At 39.8% G+C, this 24,828-nt stretch overlaps 1 protein-coding gene across 17 annotated transcripts in view; it reads right to left on the bottom strand.

Annotated features, from left to right (window-relative positions):
* BRIP1 (BRCA1 interacting helicase 1) overlaps window positions 1–24,828 on the bottom strand; it is a 105,109-nt gene that overhangs the window by 44,558 nt on the left and 35,723 nt on the right. For 13 of the 17 annotated variants that reach the window (XM_064394228.1, XM_064394225.1, XM_064394222.1 and 10 more), the window contains exons 17-24: window positions 19,528–19,640; window positions 18,067–18,149; window positions 15,741–16,058; window positions 14,303–15,055; window positions 11,974–12,047; window positions 11,257–11,335; window positions 9,571–9,786; window positions 8,794–8,951 (exon numbers count right to left, since the gene is read on the bottom strand). In XM_064394228.1, the coding sequence (XP_064250298.1) occupies window positions 8,794–8,951; window positions 9,571–9,786; window positions 11,257–11,335; window positions 11,974–12,047; window positions 14,303–15,055; window positions 15,741–16,058; window positions 18,067–18,149; window positions 19,528–19,640 (1,794 nt within the window). Of the gene's footprint in view, window positions 1–8,793; window positions 8,952–9,570; window positions 9,787–11,256; window positions 11,385–11,973; window positions 12,048–14,302; window positions 15,056–15,740; window positions 16,059–18,066; window positions 18,150–19,527; window positions 19,641–24,828 lie in introns of those variants that run through there. The other 4 variants (XM_064394230.1, XM_064394229.1, XM_064394231.1 and 1 more) reach the window with 3 other exon arrangements.

Here is a 24,828-nt window from a genome sequence, read left to right on the forward strand (position 1 = left end):
GCTCCATGCACTGGACAAGCCTTGCTGCAGCTCAGGCTAATGAAGAGGATGTGCCAGTTCTGCACCCCTGGAGTCCAGATCTGTTTCTCTTCAACAAATTCTGCTCTTCAATAAAAGTTATACTCACAGTATAGCATGAGCAGAGCAGCTCTGTACAATGGCTCTCCCATTTATGACATGAGAAAATCATTTTCTCTATTACTATAAACTCTAATGATTCATTTGGAACCAGTAAAAAAGGGGGTTTAGCTGCCTTGATGAACTTCCACATCCACTATGGATTCATCTTTTAAAAAGCATAAATAGCACAATGCATCTGAAAAACCCAAACCAAATCATTCCCTAGCTTGTGGCTTTATGAGTTACAATAAAAACAACCTTTATGTATTTATTTTTCCACCCATAAATATCAGAGAATGTTAAAATTTGGCATGGGATCTATCTGCATCTCAGTGCTGTGCACTGATAAAAGAGATTGCAATCATTTAAGAGACAGCAACACCTGCTTGTGCCCCAGGGGAATGAGGTGTAAGCTCTTGGTGGGGTGGTTCAAACAAAAGAACATTTACCCCAAAAGCCCCACCCCAAGCTACTCTGCAAACATATTTCTTACTTGCAGAAAGAATGCACAGGACTCTCGTGGCTCACTGCGACTTCTCAGATGATTTCCAAATGTTTCATTACTACAGAGTATGGGATAGGATTTCTGATCCAGATGCTTAAAAGAACAAATCTAACAGAGAAACTTAATCTGAGCTAGACTTGGCAAATTTTCTAGGGGGAAAAAAGAAAGAAAAGAAAAAGTAGAATGATGTTTTGGAAGCTGCTCAAACAAAAGCCAAAATGGAAATATGCCTCTTTCAACCATACCCTGGGCTGCTGTTAAAAATAAGAGGGACACTTAGAGTTTCCACAAGTGTGAACTGCAGCTGAGGTTTATAAAATAGAAAACTTCGATGTCAAAAGTGCCCAAGAACAGTTCTTTACTTTTATCTTAAGTTAAAGCCACCCTTCTCTACACTGTATTAATAAAAAAAAAAATTATGCTTTGAAAATAACCCACAGAAGCATGTAGATGGCAGAAGAGTGACACAGTCCCCTGGTCAGTAATAATGCAGACTATTTCAACTTCAACCTGACCATTTCAGAGCACCTAATGAGCACAGATAAACTTAGAGAGGTTTTTTTTTACCTCCAGACTGAGAAGCTATAGCACAGAGAGCCCCAATCTGCTCGGAGTCACGTAGGATTTATGTGAATTCAAATGTGCTGAGGTATTGCTGTATCTGATAGCCTTGTTCCTCCCCTGAAGAAAGACAAGGCTAAATCTTTGTACAGCCACACATCTCTCTATAAACACCAGGAAAATTTCAAATCTTAGCCAATGCTTTTTTATTATTATTATTTCAAGCCATTCCGAGAGGAGAAAGAACCGAATTTACGTTTGGCTTCACTTCTGGGAAGGAATTTAGCCAAATGTTTGTATTCCATCAAGAGGAAGAAACTATGAACTTCAACAATAAAAATAACCAATACCATACACAAATTACATATGGAAGAATGGTGGTAATTGTCTGTCTTTTCACCCCCCCCACCTTATATTATTGCTGTATGGTTGCAATTTAAGAAGTAGAAAAGCTCTCAAAGCAGGATTGCTGCAGTGAGCAAGCCAGACAGAACTACTACAGGGAGTACCCCTGCACACCACAGGCTGTGTGGAGTTTAATTATGTAAATCTAGAATACCACATTCACCTTGTATAAATCAATTTCATTCTAATTTCCTAGCAAGGAGGAAAGGCTCACAGAGCCCAGAGGTATCAGAGTTAGACAACATCTGCAACAAATCTAATTCTTTTCTTCTGCTACAGCCACTTGGCTCCCAAAGTGTGAAAAATGGCTATCACTTAGTAAAGCTGCTGTCCAACTACTTGAAAGCACACTCACTTTGAGAAGAAAAGTTAAATTACAAATGTTCTTACCTTGATTGGAGATTTACATTGTATAATAGCACAGAAATTTATGGGAAGGGAGTTCAGTCTATTAAATTTATGATGAGTTTAGATACTTTAACTTCACCTCAATTTTAATTACGTAACAAGATACCAAAGTACAATTTTAAAAAAGACCTGAATACAACCATTAATATAGACATTTAGACTCCTGTCAGTGAATTGTGGAGCTTTTAATTTCCCTGTGCATGACTGCAGTGCTGGTTTGAATTCAGCCCCACAATGGCCAAGACATTTCCCAGAGTGATAACAAAGAGGGGTTTTGTTCCGGCTGCTGCAGGGGTCAGTGGCAGCTGCACCCTGGGCCTGCCATAATCACTGTAAAACACTGGCCTGCAACAATGCCTGCTCGTTGGAATATCAAACAATTGGAATGCTGAAGCTGGAATTTCAGCAGCTGCTACTGGCCATTTTCCATAGCTTTGAAGCACCAGCTATCAGTGTGCTCATTTTGTGTCTTCGCATCCCAGATCTCATTTTAGTGATAAAAAACATTTGTGGGATTGCACCACGAGTCAGATGCCTGATATAAGGCAGTATAAAAATAATCCCACAGAAATGGCAACGTTCTAAATCCAAACCATCCCAGAGCTGCATTTTGCAAGGCAGTTTCTCCAGGAGCTGCCCTGGTGGAGCAGAGGAAGAGCCTGGAGCACGGAGTGGGAGGGGAGAGAGGAAAGGGCAGAACTTCTCCACTCAGCCTTTCCTCCAAACCAGTTTCATCTGCAAAGATACCTGAGTATCTTTATTTTTGCACCAGGAAGCAAGTAAAATGATTGCATTTTGCCACTCAGCTTCAGTGAGCACTGGCCATGCCTGATGAAAGATCACTTGATTATCAGCACCAGGCAGACAATAAATCACAGGGCTGTGACTGTCTCAGCACTTTGTTATTCACACACATTGCACCAGCCCAATACCAGGTTTGTCCCTCTATTTTTAAATCTTTCTGTCCTTAGAAAGAATATTTAAAGAAATTATTACGTATTTTAAAGCAAATTTCAATATAGTGGAATTGAAATAATTCTGCTAAGTTACATGTCAGGATTTTTCTGGGAGGCATGAGCAGGGAGGAGCACTGCTAACTGCAGGACAGGATTCAGAGGTTGACATTTATTTCTCACTCAACAGGATTTAATTTCACTTAAATATAACCCTGAAGGAATTAAGAAATAAAATATTCAGTCCCTGACACCTTAGAGCTCTGAGCCTTCCCAGTGAACAGTGTAAGCATGGATGGGATGATAAATACATGGCAGATTTTGCAAACACACATAGAGACATTTACTAAAACACTCCTCAGCTTCTTCCCAGAGTTATAAATCTATTTTTTCTTCTTTAATAAAGCTTCAGCAAACAATATTCCCAGAGAGTTGAACACAGCACTGATCCCAGCGAGGATCTACTGGCTGAGACAGGAGGAACAAACACATTTTGGCTGAGTGAAAAGAAACATACTCAGTGTCAGGCACAAGGAAAGCAATTCAGACAGATAATTCCTGGGAGACAAGTGATTCTGGCACCAGCAGGAAGAAGCAACATGAAAAACCTTTTCCAAGGTCATCTCTGGATGCTCACCATGAGAAGGGGAAAGGCAGACTCATGGAAATATTGAATCCATTGACACAAACTCAGGTGAGTTGGAATATTCCCTGGCCATCAGAACATTATTTCTTGGAAATCCTCAACAAGCAAGTGCTCAAGGGTTGATGTGTGGGTCATAGCCCTTCATATCAAATGCAATCACACACTGAAATAAAGAGTTCTATTTAAATCAATTAAAACTGGCGACTAAACAGATCAGTTCAAGTAGCAGGGAAAGACAAAACACGGAGCAGAAATAGAACAGGAAAATACAAATTGTGAAGGAAAAGGAAAATTGTCCAAAGGAAATGTGGACATGAGTCCTTTGCAGCCTGGTTTGATAATTGGCTGCAATTACAGACAAACATCAGTGTGCAACACCACCACTGAAAATTCAGAAAGAAAATGCTGACCATGGCTGCAGAACCTCTGCATGAATAGCACAGCTGAGCCTGTTCATAGCAATATATTCATTTGAAATAATGTAAGTAAATATTTATTTCTGCAATTATTTTCATTTTTTGTCCATCAAGTGATTTAACAAGTCAATATCCGTGTGCCCAACAATGAACAGTGCAGTGAAGGGAATTTGGTTTCCACAGAACAATTTCATTTTGATTTTTTGGAAGTGTAATACAGGTCTGTGCTTCAGAAATAGTCAGTCATGATCTGTGTGAAATGTTTAAATGATATTTACAGCTCATATGCTCCATTTCTTTTAACTGAAATTGCATGAAGCCACCACCACATTTAAGTGGTGCTGTCAGCTGACAAAAGCAACTATGCAATATCAACCAAATGCAGACACTATAATTATTTCATATAAGTAATGAAATAATTGAATGTTCTTCTCCTCCTAACCCTCCAAGACACCTGTTTCAGTGCTCATACACAATAAAAAACTGTGAAATAGCCACTCTTTTATTTAGGCTGTCAACAACAGCAACGCTAGGAAAAGCCAAGCTGATGCCATGGTTTTTGTGGCATCTTCTCAACAACAAAGCCTGGATCCAAGATCTGACCACTCACAATTTCTAAACCAGATTATAAAGCTAAATCCATGCAAACCCTTAATGGATCAGGATTTTATTTCGAGCGCTGCAAAAACTTTGGTTGTGGCCAAGTCTTATCAGCTACGGTGGCAGGCAGATTACAGGGGCTGTGCCACGGAGCAGGGGGAGGCTCCAGCCTAAACCAATTACACACACAGCACAAAGTTGTCAAACTGCAGGGCCATGCCAAAGCCTGACATGTCATTTCTGTGATGCTTACAAATTTTAAGGAGAGTTACACTGAATGGAGGGTTTGGGAAAATGTTTGGTGGAACGAGCAGTGTGTGGAAATCCAGATTTTAGTGGTGTGGAAATGAGGGATCCACACCAACTCAGCTTTACCACTGCAGAATCCACTGGATTCTTACCAAAATCCACGGTTCAAACTCCCCTGCATCCATTCATGGGCAGACAGATCTATTAAATGATTTGCCAGCTGGGAGTCATTTCTTTTACAATAAGCAGAGGAGTGAGAGGTAACTACAAAGCAATCCAGAGCTGTCCTAATTACTCCTTGCAGGCAGGAAAACGTGTGATAAAATGCATGTTTTGTGGTTCCCTTCCCCTTTACTGTTAACCTGTAGCTTCTGATGGCCTTCCCCAGTGCTCTTAAACCTGGTGAAAAACCCCGAGACAGACAATCACTGTACAATTTAAGGCACATAATTAGCAATTATTTCATGCACACTTCACAATAATAATCTGTTACGTACGAAGGGGAAAGAAACATTAATGAGCTACTTCTGGTGCCGCTCTGTGTACTGTGTTTGCATAATAATGAGGCCCAATCTGCTGGAAAACACAGAAAGGACAAATTAATAAGGTCGTCATTTTTGTCTAATGATGCTTAATACAGTTTGAGCAATCTGCTCGAGACAAAAGACGGGCACTCAGACATAGCCGATTATGCATTCGCGTGGCAGCTGAAATCTTTATTAAACAGAATGATGAATCTGATTAACATGTGATAACAAATATTCAGCCTGGGAGCAGGGCCCTGGCACCTCCCGCCAGCTCCAGCCCCTCCGAGGCTTTACTGAGATTGAGGTCAGACTGGAATTCCCCATAGGCGCATTAAGATAAAAGTTTGCCAAATGTGGTAACGTGCTGAACAAAACAATATCCTGTTATATAAAAGCTACTGTCTCAACAGCTGACTGTCTAATCAGTGATAGCAACAACTCCTTAATAAGTTTAAAATTTTAATTGTGGGTTTGGGTCGCCTTTTAACCCATGAAGGATGATTTAGTACATGAGCTAAGCTACATCTTAAAGCACATTTGTGCTACCAAAATATTCTCTCTAGTTCCAAAGTACTGCCTTCTATTCCATTTCATAACACAATTCTATTCCCAAAAAGGAATAAAAGCAATATACAATTATTTAGGGGACTAAAAAAGACAATTACTCCTTAATAAGTTTAAAATTTTAATTGTGGGTTTGGGTCGCCTTTTAACCCATGAAGGATGATTTAGTACATGAGCTAAGCTACATCTTAAAGCACATTTGTGCTACCAAAATATTCTCTCTAGTTCCAAGGTACTGCCTTCTATTCCATTGCATAACACAATTCTATTCCCAAAAAGGAATATACAATTATTTAGGGGACTAAAAATGCAATTTAGGGACTCCTTCAATTCAATTACTCCTTAATAAGTTTAAATTTTTAATTGTGGGTTTCAGTCACCTTTTAGCATATGATGATTTAGTACATGAGCTAAGCTACATCTTAAAGCTTGTACTGCCAAAATATTCCCTCTAATTCCAAAGTACTGCCTTCTATTCCATTTCACAACACAATTCTATTCCCAAAAAGGAATATACAATTATTTAGGGTCCTAAAAATTACAATTACTTAGGGTGTATACAATTACTTGGGGTGTTTAAAGCAATACAAAAAAAAAAAGAATTATATGCCAGTGTTTTGGTGTTGATGGAGGTTTCTAGGTCAATGGGGAACACAGGATGTGATTGAATTTCTAGAAATGCAGCAGTAAATTTAAAAATCTAATTTTCAATAGAAATAATTGATAAAAAAGGAGGTTTAAACAATGTACAAGATGCAATTTGTTAATCCCACCTTAAATTTAAGTAATGAAAATACAGCGTTGCCTCTTTAAAGAGTGACCAAATCTAGGAGTAAATAACAGCTCTTAAATCCAGGGATTCTATTTTCAGCTTGCTTTGCTGCAGCAATGTGATTTCTATTAACTGCACAATTCCTTGCCTTGCAGAACCAACTGTCCTTGATTTACAGTCAGCCCATGACACGAAGCAATTTAAGATGACACACGAAACCTCACGACAATGAACATGATTTAGCACAGGGTGGGCAGCAGTGGAAACTGGAATGTTGATTTTATCTCCACAAATACATTGCTCAGCACCAGCAGGAGCTTGGATGCAAGAGCAGAGAATTGGGAGCTGAGATTGACTGGATCACAGCTTCTTCACTTTAATGCATCTGTGTTTGCTCTGGGAAGTGACAGCACACCATAAATCATCATTTTCAGCTCCTTGGGCTCCTTCTGTGTGCCTTCTTTTACACCAATATATTCAATTGTATATGGTACATTCAATATATTCAATATACAAGACAACAGCCAGTGGATTTAAAGCAAGGTGGTGATAAAATTAAAGCTCCAGCATCATTCATCCCCAGTCCATTCTACCTTTGTAAATTAATATTATTATTTTCACACACAAAATTTAAAAAAACCCCCTAAAAATAGGGGTTTCCTTCCTCACCCCCTCAACCCCACCTTCAAGTCACCTGGCACAATAATTTACCCTAAGACTTGGTGAGATCCAAAGCAGAGAGGGACAGTGGATCCCAGCCCTGGGGAAGATGATGGGAGATGTTTTTGTGCAACAAAGCCATGCATTAAGAGATGAGATGTGCCTCTCCCAAAGCCAGGAGCTCTCAGAGCCAGAGCTGGGGGCTTCAGCCTCTTGCAGGCCCACAAGGTTCTGAGGTTTCTTTTTATTTGGGACAGGAAGAATAACAGGGAAGAATGGGAAGGGAAGAGGCTCATTCAGAAAATCTGCTGCAGTTAACAGAGTATTTTTAGCTAAAAAACCCAAAGTTCAATTTGCAGGTGGGCTGAGAAGAAAACACTGGTTTGTTTTACATTTTTAAGCTAAATTCAGCTGATCCCATATTTACATCTGATGGGATGGAAGAGCCATAAAAAGACAGTTCAGAAGCTAAAACAAAAAATCAACTCATTCTACCTCAGAGGATCCCTTTATTTCACATTCTGCCAGAATAAATTCCCTCAGTGTAACATTTCATGATGTTTGATACAAAACGAATGCTGGAAATGCCATGAAATCTTCGTGGTGGTGTTTGAAATCCCAAAGTTCATGGCAAATAATTCTTTACAAACCCTGTCCCATCACAGTGCCACACTCTGCATTTCAAACAGCCTGGACAGCTGATAGTGACACACACAGGCAAAACATGAGGCTCCTATTCAGCTTTTGGCAAAGATTCACTCTCAAAAATCTCTCATTGAGCTCAACTGTCTTTATATCCATGGAATAAATGAAGGAAAATGCAGAGGTGTCCTGGGCTTACCTGCACAGATCCCTCAGGATGGAGCCTCACCCTCCACTTTTAAGAGAAAAATAAAAATACTGAATTTTCTCATCTAAATTTCAAAGGCTCCTGTTGAGAATTCAGTTTGCTCACAGTGAAACACAATACCTAGAAATAAATTTCTTCCTGTTGACTCCATTAAACCGTGTCCATGTTCATCCTTCAGGGGCTGATTAACTTCTTCTTTTTTAGTGCCAAAACTAACATAAATTACATGTCTGAGAACTCAAGTCTACAGCACTTGTGTAAATATGTTTTGTTCTGGTTTTCCTTTCATGAAAGACATGGATGGCTGCTATTTTCCCATCTCTTTTCAGATGTAATATTACAGACTTTGCAACAAATTAGGTACAGACAAATATATTCAGTGAGCTGAACTCAGTTATAACTAGCATTTCAAATCTCTGTGGTAGAACTCAGATAAATCACATAAAATTATCTGGGTAAATATTCATTCTACCTTTTACAAAAATAGTATTTTAGTATTTCCTGTACAAATCATTCCATGATCATTTTATTATCCAAAATAAACTGATCTGACTTACCCATGATTGCACTTTGTTAGTGAAATGAGTAACCTCAGCTCCTATCAAAGGACTTGGAGAAATGGACTGAAGGACACAGCTCCTGCACTGCAAGTAACTTGTCAGAGAAGATTCCTTCTCATTCCAAAGAGCATTTAAAGATAAACTGCCATTCAGGTCTTTCAAAAAGAAAGGAAAAGTGGTTTATACAGGAATCAAGAGGGATTTTTGAAAGAGATAAAAGTCATTTTATCAGTTGCATTTCACACATTTCAAAATGTCAGAAAGATTGGTAAAGAATGCTCAATAATCCCTCCTAAAATGAGTCCTTGTGGCAAAATCACCTCTCATGAACTGTGCCAGCCTGGCACCACTGGCTGGGCAGCAGAATTGCCAACATATGAAATAAAACATTTTATTTTTGCTCTCTGTCACCTGAAGAGCCAAAGGAGTGATTTCCTGTCAAACACAGCACTGCTGTTTGACCAAGGGCACACGTGGGCACTTCATGGATTTTAACTGGCAAGAAATTGAAAGGATTCTCATTATCCTTTTTTTTTATTCTTCATCAGGATATCCTGAAAAAACCCAGCAAAGCTGGGAGTGCAGGGGACACTGGAGCTCCTTTTGAGTGCTTGTTAAATGTGCAGAGCCCACAGAGCTCTGAGGAAGGAAAATCTCCCCATGAGCTTCCCAAAAGTACAAGGGAGAGGTGTCAGTGTTGTGAGTGGGATTTAATTGAATTTAAAGCAAAAGGGCTTGACAAATGTTAGCTGGAATTTATCAGTGAGAACTTACCTTTCACTGGCATCTGATAAACCTTCAAAGTCTCTTTGAGGTGACCAAGACTTGCAGCATCTGAGATGGCCAACACCACATTATCATCTTCTGAAATGGCCTCTAGCTTACACTTACAATTATTAATGGATTCTTTGCTTCTTATATTGGCATTTCTGAAGAGTTTCCAGATTATTTGCAGCTCACTATTACTGTAGCAAGCTTTTCTCAAAATTCCTATAATTTAAAAAGTGGGGTGTAAGACTTCTATACACACATGGTTTTGAATACAGTACTGTTCAGCCATGCTGCAAACTTTCCACATTTACAAGATGGGAATTTAGGCCCTGATCCAATACCCACTGCAGGCACTGAAAAGACTTCTATTGCTGTAAATGGCCCTTGGAAGGAGGCCTTATTTAAAAATTTTAATGTGTCCAAAATTTACTTTTCAACAGATAATTTTCCCCTTGTTATTACTCCCAAATCGACCAGCGAGCTTGAATCCACTTTCAATAAAGCCATTTATTTTTAATTTTCAGATTTTTTAACTTTCCTCAATCAACTGGCATCTGAGATTCAGTTTAAACAACATAAAACCCCTTGCTGACAGCAGCCACCCTGGTGATTGCAGACATTCTGTGCCCCAGAAAGCTTCTCCTGAGCCCTGTGCTTCCATCTCAGGTTTGCAGCAGGGATTTGATGATGCTGATACATTCAGGGAGGGAAGGAAAGGTTCCTGATGAGATTACCCAAATCTTAAAGGTTCTTTTGGGAAAACAGAGAGGCCAGGAGTGACCTGGGCCTGCCCACTGTGGGCTTTTCTCACTGGCCTGGTTTTAATAGGTGCAGAATGAGGAAAATCTCCCAGTGTCCCCCAGGCACAGGTTTGGTTGGCTGAAGAGGTTTGTTTTCTTGGTTTCATCAGGTCCAGGCTGTTTCAGCATGAGGCATCTCTAATTTGCATGTAACTGATGAGAATATCTTGTAATTAGGTCATTATCACAATGGCCCAGTGGCCTAAAGATGAAGGTTATTTTTTTAAAAAATAGAATTACTGTTACTTTTATCAGCCTTTAGACATTCCCAAATTCAAGTGTCTCACAAAACCACAAAGAATTCCCAAAAGGAGCTCATCCCCACTTTGTACAACGTGTGACAACAGAATAAAACCAAATTAATACAAGGTAGGTTCCACACTGAAGAATAGCAGAGTCATTATTTCAGGCAGACTTTTGATATGCCCTGGATTCACTGAGTTACTGTGCCAAGGCATTACCAAACTTCTCACATAAACTGGTAGCAAATTAACACCTAAGCCAGAGAAGGAACAAACCCAATGAATGGGCCACTATGCCCATTAATAGATATATATATATATAAATATAATTCCTTCCAGCCTCCCACAATGGCAGAAGTTGCCTTCAGTTAACTCTCAAATATCAGATTTAGGCTCAAGACAGGGCAGTGTGGCAGGACCACTGAATCAGGAAAAGTGCCAAAAAAAGAACTTCTTTTAAAGAATTGTTCTTGTCACAAGTCCCTTGTCTCCCCTCACAGCTTTCTGCAGGTCTCTCATTTCTCCAGGTACAAACCCAGTGGAGAAATGAAGCAATGATTGTAAAATACCCCTGCAGCACCCAAAACTGGGAAAGCAAAAGGGTGGATGGGAAACCCCATCCTTCCCAAAGAAACAACTGGTCTTACCCTGTGCTTTGGGCAGGATTTCAGCTCCACACACAGCACAGTGAAGTCCTTTCCTGCAGGGCTGCTTGTGTGCTTCCTTCTAACAAGGCAATGCACAAATGCATGGAAACACTGCTTGCATACAGTAACTATGCAGATTGAAGCATTTAAATGGAAATAAATGGAATTAAATAGAAAGAAATTGAATAAATTGAAGCATTTAAATGGAAATAAATTGAATTAAATAGAAATAAATTGAATAAATTGAAGCGTTTAAATGTAAATAAATTGAATGAAATAGAAATAAATTGAAGCATTTAAATGGAAATAAATAAACTGCTTCAGAGAAATGCAGTATTTGAAATACTCAAAGGAGGCTGAGTCAATGGTTATCATTGATATTAGTTAATAATTCAATATACAACATGCTAAAAATGTTTAACCTTACTTAAATAGAAACCCTGTCATATCAAATATGAGGATTTTATACTCTGTAACACTGCAGGCTATCAGTTTGTTGGGAATTTTGCAAAGGAGCCTGGGATGGTTGGTGCCTTCGTGTTTCCATGAGAAACAAAGGTAATATTGAATGTGTAAACCAGGGCTCTGCAGATCAGGAGGAAACCATTTCATTGTGTTATTTCACTGAAAAATGATATAATCAATTATTCTTAATTGCCTTGCAGCCTAGCACTCAGCAGCCACTCAGAGCAGGTATTCCATCCATGCATGTGGTACCTTTCTCTCCCGGGAGGAGCCACTTTGCCCAAGGGCACCTTTCCTTCTGCTGCATCTCCTCTGAACTTTCAATCCTTGAACAAATTCAAGATTTTGTTATTATTTTAGGCAACAGAAACTATACTGAGCTATTATATCAAAGTAGGAAAAGCATTGTCAATATTTTAGCCTTGATAGATGTGATAAATCCAAATAAATAATTCTAGGAAATTCAGTATATTGACTTCCCTTCTATCTGCAGGCTGGGCAGCATTTAATTCTGAGACCTACCATAAATATATTGCCTCTAACATATCAAATAGCACAGTTATTAAATAGAAAACAAATTCAGAATGAATTTACACCAGAAACCACCCCTTACCTTCCAAACCCAGCAAACACAAAGGGGATTTATCCACCTGTTGAGTTTTTAGAGGACAGAAATTGTTTCCAGAAATAACAGTAACAAGTGCTGATGCTTCAATACATGTTTTAGAACTAATTTTAGTTAATTTGATATAAAGTTTAAATGGGTGTGATTTGACACAGAGCAGGCCTGCCTTAAAGGATTTCTGATCAGAGGAAGAGGCACCAGAGCTCAAGAAAGGAACAATCTGCTCCAGATAAGGAAAAGGAGATGGATTTTCTTCTTTTTTTCCTGAATGTTATGGATTTAAAGACAGACAAATCTCCTGAAAGACAAATAAGAGGCTGTGGGCCACTGGATGAGCAGACAAGTCACAAAGCTTAAGTGATTTCTGTGATCTGTTCAGACACAAAAATGCACAGAGGGGTTTGGGGCAGAAGATTTGCTTTAGGAAAACTGAGGATCAGGGGCAGCCCTAGAGGCCAGGAACCAACAGCAACTTCAGCATTATTTCTGTAGAAATGAGGAATATTTCTCTTTAGATGTGTCAGAGGTTTCCAATACTGGTACCAACAGGAACTTCAGCATTATTTCTGTAGAAATTAAGAATATTTCTCTTTAGATGTGTCAGAGGTTTCCAATACTGGTACCAACAGGAACTTCAGCATTATTTCTATAGAAATTAAGAATATTTCTCTTTAGATGTGTCAGAGGTTTTCAGTACTAGAATTTCTGCCCTATTAACTAAACCAAACCTGTCACTGAAATCCAGGACACCTAAACCAAGGAAACTTGGTCATCAATATAGCCAAAATTGAACCAAAAGCCTTATGCCAAATACTGCCAGTTAAAGAAATTCAAGTGTCCTTCCCACCCTTGCAAGCAGTGCCCAATTTAATAAAGATGAATTTATTTTATAGAGAATTTAAATCCTATTGATATGAGCATGTTCACAGCTCTGGAGGGATGGACCCCAAATCTTATTTAGATGAACTTCTATGGAAAATGACCAGCAAATAATTTAATTTCTACTCTCAAACAAAAAGTATCAACACCTATGAACCAATCTTTAGATTGTAAAAATCCTGCATCTTCATATGAATGTAGGATGGTAATGAAGAATCTTCTTGAAAGTCAGCATGTTTTATTACAGAAAAATCCTGGCTGTTTTCATTGAAGAACATGAAAAAAAAAACCCATTAAAATACTTTAAAAAAATAGACTGGGCAAGAGTCAAAGACCTTTGTGTACAATTTACATTTTATATGTTACATGTAAAAGGTGCTTGTAGGACATACAAAAGAAAACAGGTTTTGACATGAATAAACAGAACCCAACCAACAGCAATGAGATCCTCTCACAAAAGGAAAACTTAAAGAAACCTCAAATTTTTCTCTCAAGAAGCTTCTCATCTTCATCAAATATCAAAATGTGCACAGCTCCTGCTGGAGATTTTGAGGTAAGAAATTGGAAAGAACCAAAGTACTGGAGTATAAACCTGTTTGGGTATTTAGGATCAGTCTATGACTTGATCTGCAAAGATGCTGTTCTACATGTTTTACTAAAAAAACAATCTGACAAATGCAGAAAACCATAATTTAGTTGTATGGGTGTTTGGCTTTCTGAGGAAAACCCCAATTATTTGACTGTATTTAATGGTGGATTAATGAAATCTGTCATGGACAAACCAATAATTGCAGGTCAGATCCCTGCTTGGGTTTCTGTTCAGAATTTCCAGCCATGATGTCCTTCAGCCATGAACCCAGGAAGAAGAACCTTCATTCTATCTCCAGAAAACTGCACATGGCAAGACTCTCCCAGTGAAAAGCCCAAAGATTTAATGAGAAATGGAGCTGAGGGAAGTTCTGTCCCTGAGGACAAGGAAGGTGCAGCTGCCCTGGGGTGTTCTGAGGGCTGCCCAGCACAGTTCCCACAGCAGCCATCAGCAGGTGCCACTATTGCCCAGCAGAGAGGATGACACACCTTTATTTCGGGATCTGGAGAGGCTGATTTTCCTTTTAGGGGTGTCCATCTCCTGAGCTGCCACCCCTAGAGCAGCAGCTGCACTGTCCCTGCCCCTCACAGCTTCCATGATCCCAGGGGGAGCTCTGCCAGCCTCAGTGTTTTCAGTGCCAGTCTGTGTCTCTGAGGTGCTGCTGGCACCACGATCAGCAGGGACAGTGGAGCTCCCACATCCCACCCAACTCCCAGGGGCACAACAGGCTGGAACTGGGGGCTCAGTTCTCTGCTCCTCTGGCTCTGCATCATCATAGAGCTCTGGGGTGAAGTAAATGCTTTCATCCTCATCCTCATCTTCACCTAACGCTGAAGGCTCAGCTCTCCCTGCTGAAGGGAAATCCCTGCAGGGCTCAGCTGGAAGCTGATGTCCTTCAGCACCCTTCACTGAAACATGAGCTGTTTCCAAGCATGATTCTGGTCCACTTGGTTTATGTTCTGCAATTAATGATGATTGGCATTGATTGAAATGATCAGTAAGGCCACTGGGCCCATTCACGTGCTGCTGGCTGCTGCTGGCTGTGGCCCTGCAGTTCTGGCCTACAGGAGTTGAAGTCAGGGGCTCAGAGCAGCAATTCTCTTCCACAACATCAGCAGTGCTCCAACCATTCATTTCTTCTCTCTTTATTTTAATTGCTGCCATTTTGGGGGTGCAGTCCTTATGTTTTCTTCTCTGTTTTACATGGTGAGAATGGCTCTCTACATCAACTTTCTGATCACCTGTGACAAATCACAAAACATGAATCAATTGCCTCTGATTTACAGCATGTTAGCACGTCAGAATTACCACTGTTTTAGAAGGTTTACAGTGATTTTACAGCATTCATTAAAAACAATAATACAAACAAAAGCCCAGATGTTATAACTATCTTTGCACATGAGCTGTCTTAATTAAATGAATAGATTAATAGGTCTATAAAGGTAGAGTATGACTGGATTTGAAATTTTTAATCTTTATTATTGTGCTCTTTCTTGATTGAAATGGAATCAGAACCTTTCCTAAAATTTAGGCATGGATTTTACTTGTGAAGCTGGAACTAGAGATCACATGGAAGGGGTCTCACAGCAATGCCTAAACAACAGATGTAGCTTGAACCAGGGCTCAACTTGCAATAATGCTAATCTTGATGTGTTTCAAATATATTTTAAATTATCTTCATAGTGCTCAATGGAAAAAGAAATTAAAATGAAAACATTTTTGATTGTACTATAAACTTATCAAAGATTACTCTTTAAGACAACCAGATGGAACGAGAATTAATTTCAGTCTGCTGAGCACAGCTCCTCCACATTTGTGAATAATTATCATTTTCCACGATAGCACTTCTGTAATTTTAAAAACCATTTGTTTCCTCCAAAAAAGACTCCACTCCCCATTAGGAATTGCCAGTGGACATGCACATACTCAGTTTCTCTGCTGCCATGCTGCCACTTGGCCGATCCCACGCTGCGGGATGAACCGAGCCGACGCCGGCAGTAAAACGCCCTTCCGAGGCCACGTTCTGCTCCTGGCTCTTAGCACCAACACCAGGGGACAGAGGAGTGCTGGCCTCTTGCTGAGAGCCCTGGGAGAGGTGCCTGGGCTGTGCAGGGAGCTCGGGGCTGGGCTCGGAGGGAGGCTCCCCCCCGGCCTGGTTGCGCAGGGCGAAGGCGCGCAGGGACTGCAGGGCGCTGCCGAAGCTGCCGTGGTGCTGCACCTGCTGCCGGATCCACTTGGACAGTCCTGGGGGAAAAACACCTCACTGCAAAAGAGCAGCACCTGCAGCAGCCATTCCCAGCCCCAAACTGCAGCCCAGCGTGGGGCAGCTCTCTGGCCACGGAGAGGAACACAACTGTGCCAGGCATCGTGCTGGGGAAGGGCAGGGAAAGAATGAGAAGCAGTTCTTGGCTTCACCTGGGGCTGGGAACGTGCAGGGTATGGAGATTTGTACACCTAAGGGTGGCTTCTTAATTAGCCAGTGGTTAATTAATCAATGGTGCGTGAAGTAAAGGACCAATGAGGTCCATGTGTATCTAACAGCCTATAAAAGAACAATGGCTTTCTTAATAAATAAAGAATTATTGATCAACCTTCTGTAATACATGGGGTCTCATAATTATTGATCAACCTTCACACATGAAGTCTATGCTAATTATTGATCAACCTTCATACATGGAGTCTAATTACAGATCAACCTTCATACATGGAGTCTATGCTAATTACTGATCAACCTTCATACATGGAGTCTAATTACTGATCAACCTTCATACATGGAGTCTATGCTAATTACTGATCAACTTTCATACATGGAGTCCATGCTAATTACTGATCAACCTTCTGTAATACATGGAGTCTATGCTAATTACTGATCAACCTTCACACATGGAGTCTCTGCTAATTATTGATCAACTTTCATACATGGAGTCTCTGCTAATTATTGATCAACTTTCATACATGGAGTCTATGCTAATTACTGATCAACCTTCACACATGGAGTCCATGCTAATTACTGATCAACCTTCTGTAATACATGGAGTCTATGCTAATTACTGATCAACCTTCACACATGGAGTCTATGCAAATTATTACCTGGCCAGGAGCCTGTTACAGTGATACCCTAAGAGTGCAAATATTTCTGTGCAGGTACAGTCCCAAAGGTTTCAAGAATTTGCTCATGAAGCTACAACAATTCCTCCTTTCCAGGGCTGGGACTTGATTTATTCAATGGCAGTATTCTGATAAGCAAACTAAAACTATCCTTCTTTTTCTATTAAAAGCCTTTCCCTTTAGTCTTCTTTTTAGGTTCAAACTGCTGCCTTGCATGAACATCATTAAATTTCTTTGTTGCCTGGCTGTACATTCTGCTTGTTATCATGAATTATTTAAAAATGACTTACACAGAGTGCAGCTATTTATTATCATATTAACAGGGTCTGATAAAAAATTTGAATATAATGAAGCTTTTTACCACTTTGTGTCAGATTAAGTAACAGTAACTCAGAAAGAATCACAACTGTTCCACAACTACAGGTTTTATTATAACCTGCTCCTGTCAAAATAATCAAAATATTAAATATCAGATGTCTTGAGCATAACAGCTTTTTAGAGCACACAGGGATCAAGTAAAAACTGATTGCCTCGATTTTATAAAGTGTTTTTGAACCCATTTAAATATTCTTTGTATATCAATTAAAAAACAGAACCAAAAAAAAAATCAAACCCACAACAACAACAGAGAACTGTGCTCTTCTGTCAAGTTTTACTTTTTAGAGAAAGAAATCTTACCAAGTCTTGAACATATGGATTATTTGTGCTCCTATATGAATTTCTAGTGCTACCTTCAATAATTTTGATGGATTTTTAGTAGATCAGAGAAGGAGCTGGACTCAACTGCAGCAGCTGAGCTCCACCTGCTGACTAAGGCCAGCATGGGCTGGTGAGCTCAGCTCTGCCCAGCAAAAAGGGCAGGAACAAAGCTGAAAACACATTCCTAAGCAGTTTCTATTTTAATTTCATTTTTTAAGGTTGTGTACAGGATCTGTTTTATTTCACCTGCATTTATTTCCACCAGTATAAAACTACAAACAGAAACCCCGTGTTGTATATTGAATATTCAGCAGTAAAATTTCTGTTCCATGGTTGGGGCACATTCTGACCCTTCCTACCCACCTGTATTTGTACATTTCTGTAACTCAGAGTTTTCAGTATTTTTCAACATTAGGAGTTTCCCCAGAAGATTTTTACCTCTTACCAGTTATGTATTTATTGGGGTTCTTCCTGAAGCGGTCGTCAACTAAAATAAGAGCCCCCCAGTCATTCCTGTGCCTTATACACCTAAAAGTGAGGGGGAAAAAGAGTATTTATGTCATTAGAGGGCACACAGCAAAAATCTGTGGGAATTGGGAAACAGAAATTGCTCTGAGTCAGTTGGAATAAGCAAAATTATACAGGAGGTGCTCTTCTACTGGATGCACCAAAATCCTTGTGGATGTCATGGAAGCTTCATTTTCCTTCAGCTGCTGAATGTGCATGAAAACAGCTAAATTAAAAATAAAGCACACAAATATTCAACAGCCAATCAAACATAATTCATTTTCACTCTTAACTGGGCAGGGTAAATATTACAGAGCTCCCTGCCAGCTTGGTGGAATGTTCTGGTTTTATCCAAATCCTTCCCCACAGCTCAGGTTAGCAAGGGCTTTGGCTCGTGGTTTGATAAGGAATTTGTACCTCTATGTCAGAATGGAAGCCTATTTTCTCCATTTTAGACCACCCAAATAATAAATTAAACAATAAGTAATTGTCACTAAAACCTGATTTAAGTTCAAGCTGATTTATTTCACTGCTGGTATTCCACAACTGAGAGCTTTCTCAACCTGTCTGAATGAATGCTCTTTGATTCCAAAGAGGAATTTAAGAAATCAGGCTTGTAGCAACAAGAATCCACCATGAGATTTCCTAATGTTACAATTTCTCTCAATTTTCTCTCCAAGCCTTCATTTATGTCATCACATTTGCATTAGGACTAATTGAAGTTTTCCAGCTGATGTTTCTGTGGCTCTGCATCCATGACAGATGCACAGCACCTACAATAGACAGGGATGACAGCTCTAATCTTTATTTATATGATAAATTCTGTTGAAGGAGGATGAATTAATTCTACCTTGTTAATAACATTTGGGGGAACGTTTCCATCTAAGAAATGGAAGCTATACCACTTCTTCTAAATCTGGGAAGAGATCAGTGAGCACAATAATTGAATTGACCTTTTGCAAAGGTCTGAAAAACCCCACTGCTATTTCTCCCTTTCAAAAGTACTTGTAGGCTAAATATCAAACAACTGTTCTGAGCCCACTGAGAGTGTGAACAATTAGTGCACTGGAAAAGTCCTAAGCATCTTCATTTGCTTTAAAGCTCAAGAATTATTTGTCTCTGTGCTTTTTTTTCCTGTATATCTGGACAATGAGCAATAAAACTTTAACTAAATTGAAGTGGGTTCTGAATGTAAAACAAAATCTCTGAATTATGACAACGCACAACAGGCTGAAAAGCAGAGAATTGTCAGCACAGAGCAGCTCAAGAGACAAAATGTGCAACATGAGAGGTTTGGCCTCACTTACCCCTCTGTGCTAAAAGTGGGGAATAAATCCTTAAAGATCTCCCTAAAAAAACCTTCTACAAATTCCTATAGTTTTAGTTATGTTTATCTCACCTTCCCAGGGCTTGGTTGAGAGCTCTGTAAGCTTGAATTTCATACCACTGGCTCCCTGATAAAAGGCCTCTTGTACTTTTGTGCTGGTCATTGTACTTCCTCTTTAATTCAACCTAAGAAGGAAACCATAAAATATTTGGTTTATTAATGCTGTTGAAAAGGAGATATTCTAAAAGGGGAAAACAAGCAAACATTGATTAAAGAAGAGAATATATAAATTGTGCTTCAGTGTTTCAACTCTATATTTTGTACACTAACCAGTTCTGGCTTCTGAAATTGCCCTTAGCTGTGATCTGTTCCAATAATTTCAATGTATTGACATGAGCACCACACACTCACCCAAAGCTCTGTGCCAGTGAGAGAAGCATAAACTGTTCAGACAGGTGAAAAACCCCAACCCAGGTACAGGCAGATGGGCTCCAAACCCCAGATTTATGGGCTCTTCCAAAGGGAAATGCCCCACTGGAGCTGTCCCTTTGTCACCAGAGCCACTCCTCATCCCCAGCTGGGACCAGCCCCTGCTTTTCCCCAGTGAGGGCTCAGCAAATCCAACTTTTCCTCCTTGACAGAAGCTGCAAAAGAGCTTTGGGGACAGAGGGGCAGGAGTCAGTGACAAGGAGCAGGAGTCAGAGACACCAAGCAAAATTCCCAGCTTGGCATCAGCTCCTGAGGTCTGGAAATGTTTCACTGCAGAGCACGGGGAGATCAGGCAGGGAAAAACATGTTTTCTTTTTTAAAAACACATCCCTGATGCTTCAGAATCTGCAATGAACTGCCCAAGAAATCCCCTCCCCAGTCAGGATAACCACACACGATGCCTGGTCTGAATTGGAACAATTACAACATTATTTCTATCAAAAGGTTTTATTATTATAGTTACTATTATTCAGCCAGGGGAATTGAATTATTATTTTTTTAAACAAGCATAAAACTACACCAAAAAGGGTCTTTCTGTTGCTCTTTTGTAGAGTATTAACCTTTCTAAACTGACAAGTGAAAGGACACGCTTCAGGAGAGAAAACAGCAGACTTCTAACCTCTTCTGACAGGTAACTTTCAAGTTGCATTTGGATAAGAAATTTTATTTTATGTACTTATGCCCTTTAAATTGCCTGTCAAATTTACAAATTCAATCTTTACAGCCAGAAAGTAAATTCAGTTTGATTTCACAGATTTAATATTTGTTCCAGTCACTCAGAATTTACTGACTGGCATGTGAGGTTTCCTTTTTAATTTTCCAAAGAGAAGATGATTTCTTCTGAATGGTCTGTGAACACTAAACCATTCCTTAAAAAGGAACTTGGCTTTATCTGTGCATTTCTACAAACTGAACTACTACCTGGAGAAAGAAAAGGGTACTGCTCACCTCTGGAAATGAGGAATGATGATGGAAAAGTTCACTGCAGCCTTTAAAACATAACCATTGACAATATTCTCCTGTGTGTCGTTTGCACTTGTCTTTTAGTCCTGGTCAGTTTGATAACAATTTATTTTTTGGAAGAATTGTGTTTTCAGTAAGCTTATGGCCATTTGGAACAAAAGGAGGTTTAGCATCCCCTCACTTTGCCAGCAGACTGTGCAAACATTGTTGGAATAACTGCTCCTGTGTCTTATGCTGAAATTTTAAATTATTTTTACATTATTTTTAAATACCTGCATAAACTCACCGAAGTAGCAATAAAATGCAAACCAGTCAGATCATCTAAATAAAATACATTGCTTCCACATTCTTCTAATACATACAGTGTTATCAAGTTTCCTGCTTGTATGCACACCACCAATGACATTTCATTGCTCAAATGATATAAAAAATATAAAATGAGGTTAAATTAACCCCATTTTTTAATATGAAACCCCATGAGTTTGGGGGGTTTTAACCCCAATCCCTTGCTCTAAGGGTGTAACACATCTCTAAAACTTCCTTCTATTAATTTTAAAAGAGTTCCCAGGAAAGAAGCCTTCTGTTTTCTCCCTCTCCTGCCTCAGCAGAGACGTGGGCTCAGCTTGCAGGGGGAGGCTGTGCAGGTAAAAGGCCAGGGCCTGTCATTTTAATGCAATCAGAATCTATTTCATTGTGGACCTGCTGCATTCCCCCCATCAATTCCAGCCAGATTCAAGCTGACATGTTACATATGTGAAAAAGCCAGTGCCTCCTGCTAGCAAATATCCACAACGTGCAGGAAAGCACAGGCTAGAAGGGATTAGTGAAAATGTCACAAGACAGCCTTTTACTTTTACCTGTTCATCCTTAAAAACATCCTCCCAGCTCTGGGGCAGGATTTGCAGACAAAGAGCTGCACAAGGCCCCTGGCAAGCTCTGCCATCCTGTAGCTGTCACCCAGATTAGGCTTTGATCTGTCTGGGAGGTCACGGGCACAGCCACGCTCACTGCGAGCTCCCCACGTCCCACCTGCAACCCCTCCTGCTTTCAATGCTTAATTACTCTGACATCTTTCACTCTGCAACATTAACTGGGAAACAGCAGCGAAAAAAGAGAAATGCCATGAACAATTTTTTTTTTTTTAAAGGATTGGAAAGATACTTGGAGGCAGTTTGTGCTACAGCTCAAGTGTATTTTTCAAACAGAATTAGCAATAGAGGTTTTTCTCCAATGACAACAATATTAAATGACATTTGTTACATTAGATTTTAAAATAAGTTACCTGTGGTGATATTCCTTCATGTGAAGAACTCAGACTTATTCAGGATATAAACTGATTTATACTGTGCTGACCATGCATTCTATGAGTTGGTTCACAGCACAAAGCTGAGATGAGGAACTCAAAAACTACAGCTTGGTTTTGACCCCCAAAATAACCTGCAAATTCACACACAAACCTGCAGCCTTGTAGCAACACACCAGGCTGAGCCAGGTTTATTCAGAATACACAAACAGTGTTGAACAGCAAGGTATAAAAATATCAATCTATGATGGACTAATTATTTCTAAAGAAAAATCAGGATACTTTAATGTGATTGATCAGTGCCAGTACCACGACATGAAGGTGAATGGGGTAACATCTCCAGCTGCCTCCTATTTGCTCTGGCAGGTTAAAGGAAGAGAAAAGAGCTGGAGAAGGCCAACAAAGCTGGGCCTGTGTCCTGCATGGACAGGTGGAGGTGGCACATCCACACCGGGGTCAGTCCTGCCCTTCCCTCCCCAGCTCTCTCCTCCATGGAAAGGAAAACCAGAAAATGGATAAAAACATTTTCTGCCATTCCACTAACTTGTTTCTCTGGTTTTATGAGAGGAAAAATAGTAATGAAAACAAAGACATCATCCAAAAAAATTTTTTTAAGTTACATTCATGTTTAACATCTACTAATTCCCCACGTCTTAAAAGCAAACAAGCAGAGAAAATACCAGGTGGCCACTGCTCTCCTCCATCCCAAAAAAGACATAAAAATGGTTTTGAAGCAAATCTCCCATCCTAAAAACCTCGTGTGCCCACTTAGAGCCTCTCTTCCACCTGAAATAGCAATAATTAGAATTTTTCAGGAACACACTTGCCATCTACTTTCCTCCTGACGAATGCCAAGGAGCCATAAAAGTTTGTGAGTGCAGGGAAATTAAAGACATGAAAACCCATTTCTCTTTTACATCTGAAAATTCTTCACTAGAACAGCACTGAACAGTGCAGCATTTCACTCAGCTCAAAAGCAGGAGCAAGGCTGGGAGGTTTAACACAGATAATGCACGTGTAAGGAGCTGGGTGAGTCACAGAACCAGCCTCAAACATCCTCACCCTCACAGGGCCACTCCCAGCCATGGCTGAGCACAATATTCCCATTTAGCAGCCCGCAGGAAAAAGGTCTTGGGCAGGATTTTGTCTTTGAATGTTCCCAGCATTCCAAGTGCAGCGTTAATATAGAAATAATGTGGAATAAGCAAATGCTTATTAGCTGAATTTTACTAGATACTCTCAATTACAATAATTTATTAACGTCATTCTAATGAGTTCATAGAACTAAATAAAGCCACTAGACACAAATAGAACACTTCTATTTTCACATATAAATACCATATTTCCTCATAAAACAGCAAGAACCCCCCAAACTGCCAGAGAGACATGATCAATATTTGTACTGCTCAATTATCATCAGGGTGCTGTTGCACACAAACTGCTCAGGTGACCTTTTCTGCCTGAAAACTTCTATATGCACTTATCAAAACTGCCTTCCTTGAATAACACTGAATAAAAAAAGGAAGCAATCCAGATCTCAGACTTGCTCTGTCTCACAGGGGACATGGAAATATTTTGGGATTGAGCAGTGCAATGTGAATGGGGATATAATCAAAACTAGTTACTGAGACAGGAAAAATGGCACAATCATACAGTGCAAGGGATGGTTAAGCATAATAATAATAATTTAAATTAAATGTTAAAATAATAATAATAATTTAAATTCAATGTTAAAATAACAATAATTTGCTTAGAAATCTTGCTTTTCCTAGAATACAGTAAATAAGAAATAAATGTTTTCAGCAATCACACAGCATAAGATTCTTTTTCCTTTCAAGGGACACATAACAAATTAGGCTTAAAAACTGCCACAAGGACTAGAAATTCAATATTGAAACACATCATTATTCTGAAATGATAGAAATATCCCAATTTGTTGAGCTAGAAGTGGAAACTTCAGCCAAAGAGCTGCGAAATTTTTCTATCATTAAGTTACATAAAGCCCAGAAAATTGTAATTGAAGTGATGATTTCCTTGGTGTTAGAAGTGAAAGAATAAAGGAAGTACTGGAAAGAATAAAGGAGATGTTCCCCCATGGCAGCCAGGGGAAATAATTCCCAAAAAAGGCAAACTCCAGCAATGCCACTGCTCCCAGCTCCCAGCCTCAGGGAGTTATCTGCCTCTGCTGATGTGAAAGGCTTGGACTTTCTGCATTTTCTGTGTGTTTTGGCCAAGTTCTGCTGGCTGTTCCATGCTGAATTCAGTCTCCTGCAGCAGGATCAAAAGCCCCTGGAGAGGTGGAGGGGCAGGAGAGCTCTCAGGGCAGGGACTCTGCACCCCAGAGCTGCCCACTCCAACATTTCCAGCGAGCTCTTTCTCTCAGCTCCCCAGGGAAGAGCAGTAAATTGTGCCTTGAACTAAACAAGTCACACTTGGCTCCAAAATCAGATTTTCCTACCTCTACTTTCAGGTCCCAGAGGTAGGCAGAGGAAATCCTGGTCACAGCCAAAGAAGTCATTTTTGGCTCTGAAATAAATTTTCCTGCTTTACTCCAGCCAAACTCTACCATTGAGAGCACCAGAGCTTTGAGCAATCCTTGAACATTTTCTTTTATATTA

The sequence above is a fragment of the Passer domesticus genome, chromosome 19, assembly GCF_036417665.1.
Source record: "Passer domesticus isolate bPasDom1 chromosome 19, bPasDom1.hap1, whole genome shotgun sequence".
Taxonomy (NCBI): Eukaryota; Metazoa; Chordata; class Aves; order Passeriformes; family Passeridae; genus Passer; species Passer domesticus.